This window comes from Archocentrus centrarchus, chromosome 19, assembly GCF_007364275.1.
Source record: "Archocentrus centrarchus isolate MPI-CPG fArcCen1 chromosome 19, fArcCen1, whole genome shotgun sequence".
NCBI classification, from domain to species: Eukaryota; Metazoa; Chordata; class Actinopteri; order Cichliformes; family Cichlidae; genus Archocentrus; species Archocentrus centrarchus.
Window position 1 is genome coordinate 2,586,142 of NC_044364.1, and position 15,680 is coordinate 2,601,821.

The following is a 15,680-nucleotide window of genomic DNA, read 5'->3' on the forward strand; positions in this document are numbered from 1 at the left end:
GCATGTATGCCCCTCCCCTGACTTTAGCGGACGCACTGGTGACAGCTTTTAGCTCAAATACGAGAACTTCAAACTCAGCACTGAACTTGCTCGCCTCCACAGCGCCACACCCGCTATTCACATAAGCGAAGAAGAGATGAACAGACTTCCAGAGATTTCTGGAATTATTAGTCAGATTTATTGAGGAGAGGGGGAGCATTGCCATGTCTTATATAGCACAAATAAACAAAAACACAGCTGCAAAAAGAAGCTCATGCCCAAGAAATGTTTGCAGGAAGCTCGATACAAAGAATCAAACAGAGTGAGATTCAACTAGTGGCATGCGTCAGCCCGGTCTGTAAATATCTGCCCTCATCAGCACCGCACTGAAGCTAGAACTATCATCATTCACAGTGCACTCATGCTGTAACATTTGCGATGTTTATTTTTCATTTATCAACAATAAAAAATGTAAAAAAAAAAAAAAAAAAAAGAAAAGAAAATCCACATGGATGAAAATCTTGCAACATCAGTTTTAAATTGCTCTCATATTTTATCTAATAAAGTTTGAAAGTAATTTAAAACTGTGGGGAAAAAAAAAGAACTTTTTCACTTGACATCATTAAAATGCTCATTTTAAAATACAAAGAGTCAAATACTACATGTCTCCATGAAGGCAGAGAAACAGAAAGTGTAACGCAGAAGAACAGCAGTTCCTGTTTTGGATTTCCCCTCACAGAAAGACTTTTATTCCAGAAACAGCACGAGGTTCTGATTCAGTGGAATAAAAGCACGAGCTCTGTGAGCCGCTGAGGATTAGGACCGATCTGATTCAGTTCCAGAGGCAGGGCCCCGGGCACAGGCACGGCTGTCTCAGGTCTGCAGGCCTGATCACCAGGTCTTTGACCACCTCCACAGTCCCAAACACAGGGTACAGTTCCTCTGTGAACTTCTCGGTGTAGGTGTACAGGTGTGAGCGCTTCTCCACGTCGTAGAAGGACAGCTGGCCCTGCTCATAGTCCAGATATACCCCGACTTTCCTAGGCACCAGGCTTTGGGGTAAAGGGGTAGCAGGCACCGTCAGGGCTTTCAGATCTGTGCCTCTCTCCAGACGGAGGGTCAGGTATCCTGTATCTGTGTTGAGCGAGCGGAAGCCCTGCCTCACGGCCGAAGCTTTGGCCACTCCCAGCCGCCAGTCCCGCTCACCCACCTCCACCTCCCAGTAGTGGCGTCCACAGGCATAACCCTCCTGGCCCACAGCACACCACCAGCCATCGAAGCGCCGTGGGCACCGCAGAACGTCGCGGCGCTCCGGGCCGCACCGCATTCGTTTGTCATCATCGGAGATGAGCAGGCCTGGGTGGGAGGATTCAGAGTCCAGAGTGACGTCCTCTATGGAATGAAAGGGCGGGATTACAAATTGTAAAATGATGTCACAGCAACGTGAAAAACAGGAGAGATTTTCATACCTGCTGCATCACAAATCCAATTCCACACTGCAGAGAAAAAGAAAAGACACTCCTTTAAGAGATTATAGTTAACTGTAAAGTAAATCAACCGATCAAACAAGTAGAAAACATGGTTACACCCACTGTCATCTATCTGCTCAGCCAACAAACACAGCAGCTAAATGGTTAATATAATGGTGCATTTAGCAGCAAAGAGACAGAAGTGAAGACCAAAACAGTGGTGATCCAGGACCTTCTGCGTGCTCACTGGAAACATTCTGAAAAGCATTTTTGGTGTGATATTTCCAAACTTTTATGCAGAACATATGAACTCCAATGTTCTTTCTCCATAAGCACACAAAAAGGGAGTAACGGCCTGAAAATCAGCCTGTTATCAACACAGAGGTAAAAGGAGATCTTTCATATACCCAGAAAGCACTTTAAGTTTTCTCCAGTGAATTACCAGATAAATGATTAAACATCCAGAGCAGCAGTGCTTGGTTCTGTTATTCTGTCATATATACGTTAAAATGATAAAGTCTGGACTATGATATATCCTATAAGTGTTCAAAGTTGGTTATAGAAAAAAAAATATGCTGAACAAAAGCTGGATTTTGGCTTTGGCCAGACTGCTTTGAGCTGATAGGAAGGCAACAGTAACTCAAGTAACCACTTGTTACAAACAAGGTGTGCAGAAGAGCATCTCTGAATGCACAACAACCAGTGTGTGAAGAAGACCACACCAGGTGCCACTCCTGTCAGCAAAGAACAGGAAACTGAGGATACAGTTCACATGGGCTCACAAAAATTAGACAGCAGATGATTGAGCAAATATTGCCTGATAAGTCTCGATTTATCCCGCGACAGATTTTAGGATCAGAATTTGGCGTAAACAACATGAAATCATGGATCCACCCTGCTTGTATCAACAGTCCAGGCTGCTGGTAGTCATGTGATGTGTGGGGGTATTTTCTGAACACACTCTGGACCCACTTCAATTCTGTTGCCCCCAGGAAGTCCGAATATCAATTCAAGCAGGTGCAGAGATTTAATTTTCCATAAAAAATATAGAGGGTTGTCATCAGTGATACCAAACAAATGTCAGAATTACACACAGTTCAATTTCTCCCAAATCCAGCTCAACTTTTCATACCGTACTGACATATTAAAAGTGAACAAACACATGATCCAGTGATGCACCATAAAGACATTATCACTGCATTTGCTGTTAATGAAGTTCAAAATTTATTGTGACATGCTATAGATTTCAGATCATATTATCCAGGCCCCCCCCCCAGCCCCAGACGACCATAGAAAAACATCAAAGGGGTTTAATTCAGTGCTCAGCAGTCAGGATGTGGACTTACCACAGTGGGGGATGTAGCGCACAGCGTCTGAAAGAAAGAAGTTACTGAGATTAAAGGGAGACAAGTATTCCATTCACAGCCCAAATCCTCCTACAAGCTTGTTTCCTAACATGCTTCCAATCACATATTGATAGATGAGCTCTAATTAAATCCTCAGTGCAGTGTATTACGGTAACAGCCATTCACACGTTACTGACTGACTGCGGTGGTTGTTGTGCTGAGACCAACTTTTCTATGACACCCAATTAACATGTGTGGTTGGTCAGCATTGGCTGTGTGGCTTTCTGACTTCCTTACTTCCTTACTTCGTAGCCTGTGTTTTAGCTTGGGTTAAGCTTTTGAGTTAGAGGCAGTCAAACTATAAACATCTCAATATTATTTTCTGATTATGGGTTGAATGTTTTAGCCGGCTAACTAGCCTATGAAACGTAATGCTGCCTCATGATGGAAAAATGTTAATCTTAGGAGCTAATATACAGTTTAATAAAAGCCACTTTCAGCTGCTTCCTTATTAACAAGGATCAGCACAGCAGGCCGCTCTGCATGTTTGATCTGGCAGATTTTTTACACCAGGTGCCCTTCTGGATGCAACCCCCAAAGGATTTGTGGCTCACCATGATAATAAATGTGTGCTGTAAACTAATAAGCAGGTCTGAAAACGTTCACACTGCTCTTAGCCTTAAACTGACTGTTAGACTCACTCTAATGGTGGAATTATTGCAAATCAAACAATCCCAGTATAATATATATTCAGGTAAATTTTTTAATTAATTGATGAACTTCATGTTTTATGATATGAAACAAGTGTCAGAGCCCATAAATTCATCAAGAATCAAGAAAATGATTACTCCTAGTATCACATGCCTGGAACACCTCAACTGGAGGAGCAGCAGCTCTACTCCGACCCTTCCTCAATAAACATTCGACCAGGGACCAAATGGATCGTACCAACGAGCCAGAACCCCCATACTCCTGAAGCATCTCCTACATCAGTGAATGTCAACAGGTGGCCCACGGGCCACATCCGGCCCGCCACAGTTTTTTATCTGACCCCCCAAATATTACTGAAATCAAGACTAGCCTAGTGAGTTCAGATGCAAAAGCCGCTAAATGCCACCTCCATCAAAAATGAGATCATGATATTTACGGAATCCTTTCCACACGTACTACACGCCAATTAATCATGTTGCATCATAACCCGTTAAATACCCATCCCTAAACTATCAAAAGCCACAAAACGCCACTTCCCATTCCCCTTAAAAGTCTCCATGTCTCAGTGTTCAGTGATCAAAGTTGTCTAACTAAAGGAAGTAAAAGTCATAACGAGATTTCCGTCGGTGAACCTGCGGTCATCCTCTTCGTGCCCAGATACCGTCCCCATAAATTTTTAAGTGACATAAAAATGTCCTATTGTGATATCATTGCTGTAGCAATGCCATGTGTTTGTGTTCTCAAGATAAGCCCAGGCATGTCTGAGAGAGCTGCGTGTCAGCGTCAGATGATGATTTAATATCTAAAAAGGGAACGATTTCAAAAACCTCCAACAAAGCTCCGTACTTTGAAAAATATGCAAGAAAACTTTTCCCGCTAAAGATGGAAACTACAAACTTGTTTCACTGCTTCAGGCAAAAAGACACCATCGAGTACAACCAGGCTACAAAGGAGATACTAGCAGCTGCTGGTGTGTGACTCAGATGGAACCAAATGACACGCTAGCTGGCCTCCATATAACACGCAGAACAAATGGTGGATGGAAACGACTGATGTGGTTACATTGTGGAAAGGCAGGGCTTTAAGCAGCTCCTGAAGAGTTACAAGATTAAGTTACTTTAGTTATTGTTAAGCTAAACTGTTGAGCCACTATTTTATACCTTTACTTAAAAGTTCCAGGGAAAACACTTCTTACATTACATTTGACTTATGCTGTGTCACTGGATATGCTGCTGATATGACCTGTGACCTTGTTTCAGCTGATTCACACTTCAGATTAAGAAGTGTGAATCAGTGAAAAGGATTGAAGATGCCCTTCGTTTACTTACACTTACAAATGCTGCTGCCTGCCGAGCTTCAAGCATCGATGAAATTTTTCAATTTTTTTCTATATTGTCAGAAAAATCATCCCAAATTTTCTTGAAATTTTGATATAATTTTGAGGCCATATTGCCCATCCTTACCCCAGACTCTGCTGCCTCTAGGGAAGGCATGTCAGAGGAGATCCTTGAAATACTCCTTCCACCACCCAACTATACCATCAGTTAAAGTCAAAGCACCCCGCCTGCACTATAAACCATATGAGTAGAGCTGTGCTCTCCTCCTGAGTCACCTGACGATTTGCCAGAATCGCTTCGAGGCCGACCAAAAGTCTTGTCCCGCGGCCTCACTGAAATCCTCCCACACCCAAGTTTCTGTTTCAGCTGCTGCCAGAGTCCCACAGGATAACCAAGCATCGATCACTGACCTGTGACCTAGGGTCTCCTGGTGCCACGTGCACTTAAGAACACCCCTTATGTTCAAACACGGTGTTCACCATGGACAAACTGTAATTTGCACAGAAGTCCAATAACAGAATGCCACTCATCATTCAGTGCATCCATTTGTGGTACGGATCAGGCAGCAACAGCTGGTTTCAGACTAATAACCACAAAAATCAGGATGTTTGGTGTAGCATTGTTAAACTGGATGACATGTACTCACCAGTCTTCTGGCTTCTCTGCTTCTTCACCAGCCACTGCTTTGTCACATCCTCCTACAAAGACACACACACACACACACACGCACAGTGGAAACACAAAGCAGGCCAAGGTGAGCTGAACAATGAGATAAACAGATTAGCATGACTGAGTGTCATGCAGCATGTATGCATCATGTATGCATCATGCTAGTCCAGATACCTGATATAAGAACATCATGCAAATTTCTCATGTTTCAAATCACCTAAGCTGACTTATTACATTACTGGCCATGAATTCAACCACAGAATATGGAAAAATTGAGTCATGCTCATTTAGCAACAGATATCTAGACCTTTATGGGGCTGTCGGCGTTCAGCACGGCCAGCATGACGAGCTCCATGGCTGGGACCAGGTTGGGCAGACGGCCCCTCTTCCACTGGAACTCCAGGTCATCCAGCATCATGAGCACAGGCTCGCCCGGCCACACAGTCGGCTGGAAAAAGGGGTTAGAAACTGTTAACTCTAATTTGTGGCAAGAGCTCCAGCACAGTCTGAGTATGATGAGATCATTGTCAAGGGCAGGATTAAGCTTAATCATCTTTATGATATGCACGGAGTGAACTGGGTCAGACTTTAATAACCAGGCAGGCGCCGTAAGAAAGTCACCTGAGGTCTGCCTTTAATTTCCCGAGTCCAATCCATGATGACCCTTTTGTGGGGGCCCATGTCGTACTCGCCCCCTGCTTCCAGCATGCAAAGAAGGTGTCCCTTCCAGTCCTTCTTCTCAGACTTCTCATACTGGCAGTCAGATGAGATTATCCTCGGCTGAATAAAGAATACAGACTTTTAAGAGCATCCAGAAACAATGAATGTATACGTATATATATATGGCACCTATTTCATACCTGCACTCTTTTCTCCAGCACAGCAGCCCATTCCACAATAAAGTCACGACACACGTTTGCTGGCCAGATGTCCTCTCCAGTCCAGATGTGGCAAAGCATGTTTGATCTCTGAGATACAAAAACCATGCAAATGAGTGCCAGTGACTGTAAGTAATAAAGAACAAAAGGAAGAGAAGAGAAGAGCTTACCTGGCAGATTCTGTTGAGCTCCCGGGCCAACTCCATAATAAACAACTGACTCTCCACCAGAGGCTCCTTCTTGTCAAGCTTCACTCTTTTGCGAGACTCCTGGAGCAAAGCAGCAGAAATTAAGAAGGAGAAAACTGGGACTCGAAGTACATTTAGCCCCTGCAGCAATTTCTATGGGAGGAGTTGTATACCTTGAGTCGGATTTTCAGCTTTTTGGCTGGCTCGATGAGGAACTGCAGGCACTCTTTCATCATGCTGGCAGCTGGAGCACGAGGCCGATGCCCTGTGGTATGATAATAAAAAAGCTTTAGCACGCTGGCACTCATTCTGTCAAGAGCTGGAGCTGACTGCGCTCCCGTTGCCCACACAAATCGATGAGGGAGCAGAAATGGCTAATGCGTGAGAAGGTGGCAAAAAGGTGTGTGTGGAGCACTGCAGAACTTTTATCACAGCTCTGCACTCAGAGTCCACAGAGAGCTGATTAAGAGGCCCGCTGAGCTATCATTAGGTGTTGAGGAGGAGTGAAAGCGCACCCGTGTATTGGTAGGCACTAGGCAGCCCACTCACTCCGCAAAGCACACATACATAAGCCCGCACAGTGGGCGGCAAACAGAGATGTAAAAACATGCCAAAAAAAATATTGCACAGCAATAGGATTTCCTGCCGTGCGCGTGGATCGATGCATCTTGAAACTGGAAATTTATTCCCAAGGTGATGTGAGCGCAGCAGCACAGCAGTGCGCTTTTAATAAAAACACTGTGGACGGAGGTTGCGGGGGATCATTGGACCAGTTTGCTGTTGATTCAGCAGTCAGTGTGACAAGCAGGGAGGATTTGCTGTTCTCTCTGTGATGTAGAGGCAGCAGCAGGGCTAAAAGGAGGCAACAAACACTGAGGAGCACAAAGTCAGGACTGAAAGTTGCCTTGTAGTGAGCAGTATCTGACAGTATCACTCATGGGTACGCCTATTTTCTGCTCATTAGATATACATATGAATTTCTTCCATCCTCATCCCTGGTATTAGAAATTGGGTTTAAATATTTGTTTTTATGCAACTGGCTTTTGAATCAATTAAGTGAATACAGTGCTGCTCAACTTTAACTCTCCACCTATAATAAGAGAGCAGCAGATGTCACAGCTTTGCTCGTCTGTAAGTGACTCATGTTTGGATGGTGTGGTTATTTCTGGCAGCGGAGGCTGAGCATGTAGGTGGCAGAGGAGCTGGAAGATTAGAGGAAATCCAGGATTACCAATGCTATACAAACACAGGTAGTGGCTTTCTATACTGGGAGTGATTGACAAATCACTGCCTGCAAGTTGGCATCACAACAAAACACTATGCACAACAACAGGCACGCGTTATTGTAAACGTAATATCAATGCACTTTGGATTTAATTGCAAAATGCTATTAATAATAAATGGCATGTGATTTCGAAATGTTAATGTTATAAGTAAAGATAAAATGACCTCTTGCGCCTGAAGCGACGATAATGCAAAAAAAAAAAAAGGACATTAATCAATAGCAAGCATAAATATTTAATTTAATTAGGCCCTGCGAGCAGGCACAATGCAACCAGTTTTCTTAATTATCACCTCGGTTGAGTGAAAAAAAAAATCTCACCTTGTAACAGGATAAATTTCCTTTCCACCGAAAACTCTGTGCTGCTTTTTTTTTCCTGATGTTTTCGCGAAAGCCGGTTTGATTTTTAGTGCTCTGCCATCCTTCACAGACTCACCGCTTCCTTCACCCGTCTACAACTGCGGCGCGAGAACGGAGCGCGCGCCCTTATCAACCACCGCCTCCACCGAGCGGCACTTTGAAATACGGGCCACTAGAGGCCGCCAAACAGCTTCACCGAAGAGAGAGAACCTCACAGGGGTTATTTCTATTTCTTTCTTTTTTAATGATTAATTTACGCTGTTTTGGCCGTGAATTAATCTGTTCATTTTTTATTTAAATAAGACAGCCGGTATATTTGACTGATGACCGCAATCTTGATTTAAAAAAAAGGCAGACGGTACTCTACTCGAGCCTACCATTCCTCGTTACCGCCCTGATACCAGCTTTGCCATACTTTAAATAGGAGTAAAACAAGTGAGTCGCTTATTTAGTTACGTATTCGGATACGAGCCGGGATAATTAACATTATGCCCATATAAAATGGGCTAAGCTATTAAAATTTAGATAAGTATCAGCTACTGAAATGAGTGGTTGTAAGGCGGAGTCCCTGAAGGCAGCACGACATGTTTACTGTCAGTCAGTGCTGAGGTGTGTGTGTGTGTTATTTCAGGCACTTGTGTTTGCAGGTTGAATATTTCTTCGCTTCGTTGGTTTATCTGATATAATAAATTAATGACCCCGCATTTCGCCCGTCCTCGCTCACGGTCTCGGGCAGGTATGTCAGCTACACGGAAGTGTGTTTACAGCGCGCGTCCCCAGCGCGTGCTTAAATGACAGGAGGCTGGCAGTGGCGCGTCTCAGATCGAGGACAGGCTCTGCTCACAGCTGGCGGATCAGCATGGCACCCAAAGACCCTCTCCTCGGCTCCCTCAAAGGTAAGCATCAATAATAGATGAGTGATAGTGATATTGGTATTCATACTGATAGTGTTTTTGGATCAGCATTTCAGCAGGCAGCTGTTGGTGACGTGCTCCCAATAAAACATACAACTAGCCTTGGGTTTTATTTCTGACAGCCTGAAGCGCACTATTTTTACACAAAAAGCTTCCGCCACATTTATTATCAGCGGCACCGTATCCCAGTCACAGTGTCGATGAGTGAAATGAAATGCAGTTGTATTATCGTCGTGCTGATGACGACAGATCCACTGTGTGTTGCGTGTTTTTTTTCCCCTCCCCACGCAGTGTGTGTCCTGAACCTGCAGTCAGATGGAGAGACCCTGACAGATTCTAACCCTCACCTCGCCTCCTGCTGTGAGCTGCTGGAGCTGGTCCTCAGGAAGGGGCTCCAGCGTCAGTATCACGCATTTTTGGAGCAGAATTCATGGCCAAGGAGGCTTTTGCAGTCTTTAACTGAGTGTGTGTTTCATTTCTCTCCAGAGCCAGTTCTCAGTCTGGTGCACAGAGATTACTGGCACTGTTTTGAACAGCTTCCTCACCAAGATACCTGTGGCAGGTAACTGCATCCCACTTAGAGTTAGCACAGAGGGAAGCCTTTTAGTGGCAGCTTCGCTTGTTAATGCCTGTCACCCCTGTCTGTGTTCTCCTGTGCAGTCTGTCTGCTCTGTCCTTAGCGGTTGAGCAGACCAGAGTTTGCAGGAAGCTGCTCTCAGCTCAGGGCCGAGGCCGCTACCTGCTCAGGCTGGCCCTCAGCCGCAAGGTCCTGCCGCAGTTCTTCACGCACCTGCTGCACACAGCCAGACTCCTGGAGGTCAGACACATGGACCACGCATGTTTTTCTAGTGCAGTGTATTTAGAGAGAGATGCATTTTCCCCAGTGTTGACCACACAAAAATGGGATTTTGGCAAGTGTGTCTCTCTAACACACCTGCATAGTTGTGATGAACATTGTTTCTCTTTGCTCCAGTGGTACAGCCCAGATTTATCCATTCTCAGGAATGAGGAATTTATGGGTGAGGCTTTTTTCTTAAGTTACAGCAGCTTCAGCAAAACTGAGGAAATTCTTGACACCACCACTGCCCAGCATCAGCAACAGCTGTTCTTCCTCTTCCAGAACCTTTCCTGTCGCTGCTGTTGGTCCTCTCACACATGGACTTCAAACTGGACATGGAGGTCAGAGCTACTGCCGAGATTCTTTCCAGTCACTTTGAGCTTCGATCTAATAAGGCTGTTCTCCTCTTTTATACAGAATTGCAGTTTTCTGGATGAGAGCTGGCTCCTTCCGGTAAGGGCATCACAGTAACAGTGTTATTATGTTACAGGCCTTAGAAACCCATAGAAAAAAAACAGTGCAGTGCAGGAGGTGAAAGACTGACTGTTTGTTTTTAGGTGTGTGAGATGTATGAAGTCGTGCCCTGCCGGGAGCTGGGGTTGGTTCTAAGGTTTGTATCTTACAGTCTACAAAAAATATTTCCGTGCCTCTGAACATGTGGGCTAGTAAAAACATCTATGTATCTGCTTCTTAGGTATCTCAGTGGGCGCGTCTTCGTCCTCGACCTGATGCCCGGCAGTCAGGCTGACGTTGACAGGTTCGTCTGTCCCGGTGACATAATCGATGAGATCAACGGGACTTCGCTGAGGAATTCCAAAAGTGGACATGTGAGATATCCCTCAGTCGTACAGTGTCATATAGCATTAGGGTTTTCATGATATCACATTTTCATTACACTGTTATCAAGCAAAAATAATGAATATTAAAGATGTTGTGTGATATTTGTGGATATTTTGAAAAACAAATGATTGTGTGTGGTCTATATTTTAAACAAAAGAATTACACCCAAGAAAGAACAGTTATTATTTATGTTATTGTGTCTTTGATTAGCCCAATATCACATTATAACAGTTATGCGTCATGATGTGTTAATGTTACTCATGATATTTAAAGTAAAATATTGTTATAGTGTCAATAATATGATAAGATCAAACATAAATGGTTGTGCAATTGTTATTTTTGTGTCCTTTAGCACAGTTATGGTTACAGACTCCCTTCTGTGCACTTACACATCTGAAGTGAGACTAAAATGTTACTTACAGTGTTTTCATTCACATCTGTAGACTATTAACCTTTTCATTTTAAATGTGTCCTTTTTACACTAGAATATTTTTATTAAAAGCCACAGTGTGTGTAAGGTAATGTTGTTCTGGGTGTAGCTACACCCTGTATGAGCACTTCTCTAATGAGCCAGAAGGTCTGTGTGGGTGTGAGCAGGACTCTCCTTGTTAACAAAGTAAAGATTACCACACCTGAAGGCACGATAAGGCCAGAGTCGAATCCAAACAGGTAGAAAAATAAAAAAGCTGTTGCTGTTCTTGGATATATTTATGAGAACAGGAAGACTTGGTGGTGTAATGAGGAATTACAGGGAAAGTATTTAGCAAAGAAAATGATTTATAGTGAGTTGTATGTGAATCTGGCCCCTAAGGAAGGAGAAACAGACTCATACTGATGAGGAAGGATGTGCAGCAGGTTAGAGTGATTAAGGACAGAAATGGAATTGCACTAGCATTTGTTGAGACAGATGGACTTACAACTGCATAATACACTTCTTGACCATAAATTTTTCCTTGTACTCCCAGGCAGGTGTAGTTCTGTCTCGGTTTAAGGGCTGCCCTTTGTCCATCCGCATTATACGATGGAGGGCCCATGATGGAACCGTGTATAGACCCCTTATCAAATTCCTGCGGGCGCTGAGGACAGAAAACCCCACCTTGCACTTGGGTCCTGCTCCCTCCCTGCAGACAGCCAGTAAAGACCAGAAGCCCCCGCCATCACAGTGTCTCAAAGAGGGAAGGTAAGTGTTAATGCAGTGTCTCTGTAATATGTATTCATGCTATTGTCATATAACACTTTAGAAATACATTCTGAACCTCTCCTCCACAGGATTGTGTACATAGTGCAGTTCCTGGGAAAGGCAAACATTGGAATGGTAGATGACAGTTTGTTTTTACAACTTGGAGCATTTTCAGACATGGTGTGCACACCTCCTGTAACTGTTGTGGCTTACCCTTTTCCTCCCTCTTAGTTTGGAGGAAAGGAAGTGCTGCAGCATGCGATTCCACAGGTGTTGCAGAAAAACCTACCTAGCAAGGTAATCAAAGCAGTTTTCCTGGATTTTCTGCAAAGTCCTTGCATGTGCATAATCTGTGTAATCTGCCCCACAGGAAGTGCTTTTAGATTTGAAGGAAACACATTTGACGTGCACAGACAGAAACAGTAAATTGGTAAGTAGACACCTCTCACTCAGAGCCCCTCTTTGACCAAACTTTAACTCTTCTGGAATAAGTTTGTCTCCATTTTCTCATCAGGAGTTGTTTGAGCACCATTATCCAGAGATTTCATGTGTAGGGAGATATGCACAGCCAGACTACACAGTATTTGCCTTCTGTGTGGCGTAAGTATCACAGTACACCCCAGGAAAACATGATAATCGAGGCTATTTTATTATTAAAGGCTTTTCCACACATCCCTGTTAAACCAGGCTGCTTGTAGTTTAGTTCACACTCCTCCCACGTGATGATGGTGATGCAATATATAAGCCTTGTCATTGGCTGGACCCCCCATGTCATCTAAACACACGATTGGCTGTGTTCACAGAGACTCCCCAGAAACCCCTCAGTCCACAGGCTTCTGCTGTGTGGCGCTTCGAGCGAGCAGCATCAAGGAGTGTGAAGACATCGTCTGCCGAATCGGTGAGGCATCACGGTTATCAGACGCAGCCACGTGCTTACAGATGTGTCAGACACTAAAGACTTGCATTTTCCTCTTACAGCCACCGGGTTCAAGCATACTGAATGGTTTGTATGACAAAACCAGCTGTGACCAGCCGTGTGTTGTAAATAAAAGATGTGTAGTGACCACATAGACCTCTTGACTGTCTGTATAGCAAAACTACAAGACACCTTTTACTACTCATAAAGACCTTTAATAGAAAGACATGTGACAACATTTCATAAATAGTATTAAATGTAGCTGCCAAGATTTTATGTTGGAAAAAACATGTTAAAAAGCCATCAAGAAAACACAGGGGGTCTGCCATGCTCCTTGTTGCGGAGTACAGAGGATCAACTGAGGTAGCCAATACCCTGACACTATGTCTGTAGAGCATGACATGCTGGCATTTTGTGGTAAATGGATTAAAAACCCTGCCCTCCCCCATGGAAGATGCAAAGAGAACCCTATGGCCAGAAGGAGCCCAACACCCACAACAAATAAGTGATGGTATAGCTTGTAAGATGACCCATGGTGGATGGATACTCTGAAGCTCCATTCAGACACACGCTTTCCCATTGATGTGATGGGACTCATTATGCACCCACAATACTATTCTGACAAAAAGTTTTTGTCGTAACATCAAAACCTCATTTTTGACAGTACAAGCTGAAACGCTTATCAGATGGGCACACAAGATTACAACTGCTTGTGCATCTTTGTGAGTTGCTCAGCTCACTAGAGAATGCCCTCAACAGCAACATGAAGCATTAAAAAAAACATCCCCAAACAAAAACACTGTAATGATGCATTTGCAATTCCTAATGAGGAAGAGAGCCAAATATGTGAGAGCAGTGGGACAGAGTAATCAGTTACATGCTTGGGTTGTGGGGCTTTGTACTTTGTGACAATGGAGAACTTATTGTTCCAAAGCGTGACTAACACTTAAGTCAAAGCTGACAATACTTATTGCCTTATTGACAATACAAGCCTTTTGCTCATATGATGGCTCTCTCCACAGTTGCATGTTATTAAAGATTAAAACAAACCAGATCCATATCTAATAAGACAGCAGTATGTCTGAAAGGGGCTCAATCTTGTGGAATGGTTGATTTGTCGCAATCTAAAAAAAAAAATAAAGAAAAGAATCTGGTTTTTTTAAAAAAAAAAAAAAAAAACAAGAGTCCACAAAATGGTTAAGTATGATAAATAGGATCATTTGTCATGAGAATGCAGTCACTAGCCACTTAGGCCCTCTCGCCCCTTATCCTACGAGCCAGCTGGATGTCTTTGGGCATGATGGTGACACGCTTGGCATGGATGGCGCAGAGGTTGGTGTCCTCAAACAGACCCACCAGGTAGGCCTCACTGGCCTCCTGTGTAAGGAAAGGGAGGGGAGAGGGAGGGGAAAAAACAAAACAAAACAAAAGCCATTTAGTGATGTCCATATTACAGCCTACTCTGTAGGTGATGAAATGTAACCTCATTTACCTGAAGAGCTCCAATGGCAGCACTCTGGAAACGCAGATCAGTCTTGAAATCCTGAGCAATCTCCCTCACCAGGCGCTGGAAGGGCAGCTTGCGGATCAGCAGCTCAGTGGACTTCTGGTAGCGACGGATCTCCCTCAGAGCCACAGTTCCAGGCCTAGGAGAAGAATCAAGGAGACAGTCAATATACTGCATGCCAATAAAAAACTATTTAAGGAAAACCACAAGTACTACACACCTGTAACGATGGGGTTTCTTCACGCCACCGGTGGATGGTGCACTCTTCCTGGCCGCCTTGGTAGCGAGCTGCTTCCTCGGCGCTTTTCCTCCAGTAGATTTACGAGCAGTCTGCTTGGTACGTGCCATCTCGTAATAGCTTTAAAAAGAAAAGATATACAGTAACTGCCAGATGAAGTAAAGCAGTTGAGCTGAAGCAACAGTATGACACGAACTAGTCACCAGGATAGCATGCTAGCCTAGCCTACAAGGTTAGCACAGCTCCCCTCCCCCAAGGCGGCAGGCACAACCATACCAGACGTGACATTTATCCACCACTTCAGCTTATGTAAGAGTTTCCACTAAAGCGACCCAATGCTGATCTCTTTAACACACTTCGTTTAACACGTTTATTAACTCACTGATATAGACAAACTTGTTTTGCGGCCCACTGTAACCAGAGACAATGGCGTCAAAACAGCGGGAGCCCGAACCAGCCCGGCCAGTCTCCGCTTTTCGACTTCGCCATTTTCAGCTTCTCGTCCACCCCCCTCAACACCGAAGCGAAACTACTTCTATTTCACTACCGATATTAGTGTAAACAATCATCTAAGCTAGTAACCGTTTCGCATATAGCAATCTCAACTTTGACCTAATATACACATTTTGGCGTCGTTTCTGATTTCTAGCTACACTTCAGTGAGTTAATAGTGACGTTAAACGACAAACAGCAAGAGACTCCATTGTCCTGTTTTTAGCAAAGGCTATCGTTAGCAAGTCGATACTTAAGCCCGAAACAAAACCACAACACTTCACAGCAAAGACAGTACACTAATTAATAGTATTATCAGCAAGGCGAGCCACTCATTACCTTTACGACTTTAGTTGAGTTTGAAACTATCACCGTGAACAACACCTACACCTTGGTACCCTCCGAAAACGCTCTCTAGTACGTAGGGCGACGAGGCCGACTATTAATACTTTGCCGTGACGTCAAGCTTGTACCACACTGCACGCTTATTGGCTGGTTACAGCCAATAGAAACAAGGAAATAAAAAAAACAAATGT

General features: G+C 44.0%; 3 protein-coding genes across 4 annotated transcripts; 1 reads left to right on the forward strand and 2 right to left on the reverse strand.

Moving 5' to 3' along the window:
- Positions 1 to 176: 176 nt before the first annotated feature.
- Positions 177 to 8,332, reverse strand: LOC115797935 (butyrophilin subfamily 1 member A1). Of its 2 annotated transcripts, XM_030754521.1 has the most exons (10): positions 8,181 to 8,332; positions 6,751 to 6,842; positions 6,560 to 6,658; positions 6,372 to 6,479; positions 6,133 to 6,291; positions 5,819 to 5,959; positions 5,489 to 5,540; positions 2,795 to 2,821; positions 1,449 to 1,475; positions 177 to 1,371 (listed from the first exon to the last, which is right to left on the reverse strand). In XM_030754521.1, exons 2-10 carry the CDS (start codon positions 6,811 to 6,813, stop codon positions 812 to 814), a joined length of 1,236 nt encoding a protein of 411 aa, XP_030610381.1. In that variant the 5' UTR covers positions 6,814 to 6,842; positions 8,181 to 8,332; the 3' UTR covers positions 177 to 811. The 2 variants fall into 2 exon arrangements, with proteins under 2 accessions (XP_030610381.1, XP_030610380.1); XM_030754520.1 differs by lacking the exon at positions 8,181 to 8,332 and having other exon boundaries at positions 6,751 to 7,020.
- A 65-nt stretch (positions 8,333 to 8,397) lies between these two features.
- LOC115797934 (uncharacterized) lies at positions 8,398 to 13,056 on the forward strand. Its single transcript, XM_030754519.1, has 16 exons — positions 8,398 to 9,115; positions 9,425 to 9,532; positions 9,620 to 9,695; positions 9,794 to 9,950; positions 10,107 to 10,152; positions 10,254 to 10,312; positions 10,389 to 10,424; positions 10,529 to 10,581; positions 10,666 to 10,798; positions 11,777 to 11,991; positions 12,081 to 12,126; positions 12,223 to 12,288; positions 12,362 to 12,421; positions 12,506 to 12,591; positions 12,795 to 12,889; positions 12,970 to 13,056. The coding sequence occupies exons 1-16, from the start codon at positions 9,079 to 9,081 to the stop codon at positions 13,002 to 13,004; spliced, it is 1,308 nt and encodes a 435-aa protein (XP_030610379.1). The 5' UTR covers positions 8,398 to 9,078; the 3' UTR covers positions 13,005 to 13,056.
- Positions 13,057 to 13,100: 44 nt separating this feature from the next.
- On the reverse strand, positions 13,101 to 15,597 carry LOC115797936 (histone H3.3). Its single transcript, XM_030754522.1, has 4 exons — positions 15,484 to 15,597; positions 14,635 to 14,772; positions 14,400 to 14,553; positions 13,101 to 14,284 (listed from the first exon to the last, which is right to left on the reverse strand). The coding sequence occupies exons 2-4, from the start codon at positions 14,760 to 14,762 to the stop codon at positions 14,156 to 14,158; spliced, it is 411 nt and encodes a 136-aa protein (XP_030610382.1). The 5' UTR covers positions 14,763 to 14,772; positions 15,484 to 15,597; the 3' UTR covers positions 13,101 to 14,155.
- Positions 15,598 to 15,680: the final 83 nt, after the last annotated feature.

Coding starts and splice junctions, on each gene's coding strand:
- LOC115797935 (XM_030754520.1), bottom strand. CDS start 6,885: ATGAGTGCCAGCGTGCTAAAGCTTTTTTATTATCATACCACAGGGCAT. Junction 1,476..2,794: donor GCGCTACATCCCCCACTGTG/GTAAGTCCACAT, acceptor TTTTCTCTGCAG/TGTGGAATTGGATTTGTGAT. Junction 1,372..1,448: donor TTGGATTTGTGATGCAGCAG/GTATGAAAATCT, acceptor TTCATTCCATAG/AGGACGTCACTCTGGACTCT.
- LOC115797934 (XM_030754519.1), top strand. CDS start 9,079: ATGGCACCCAAAGACCCTCTCCTCGGCTCCCTCAAAG. Junction 10,153..10,253: donor CAGGAATGAGGAATTTATGG/GTGAGGCTTTTT, acceptor TTCCTCTTCCAG/AACCTTTCCTGTCGCTGCTG. Junction 12,422..12,505: donor CAGACAGAAACAGTAAATTG/GTAAGTAGACAC, acceptor TTTTCTCATCAG/GAGTTGTTTGAGCACCATTA.
- LOC115797936 (XM_030754522.1), bottom strand. CDS start 14,762: ATGGCACGTACCAAGCAGACTGCTCGTAAATCTACTGGAGGAAAAGCG. Junction 14,554..14,634: donor AAGAAACCCCATCGTTACAG/GTGTGTAGTACT, acceptor TTCTTCTCCTAG/GCCTGGAACTGTGGCTCTGA. Junction 14,285..14,399: donor CTGCCATTGGAGCTCTTCAG/GTAAATGAGGTT, acceptor TTCCTTACACAG/GAGGCCAGTGAGGCCTACCT.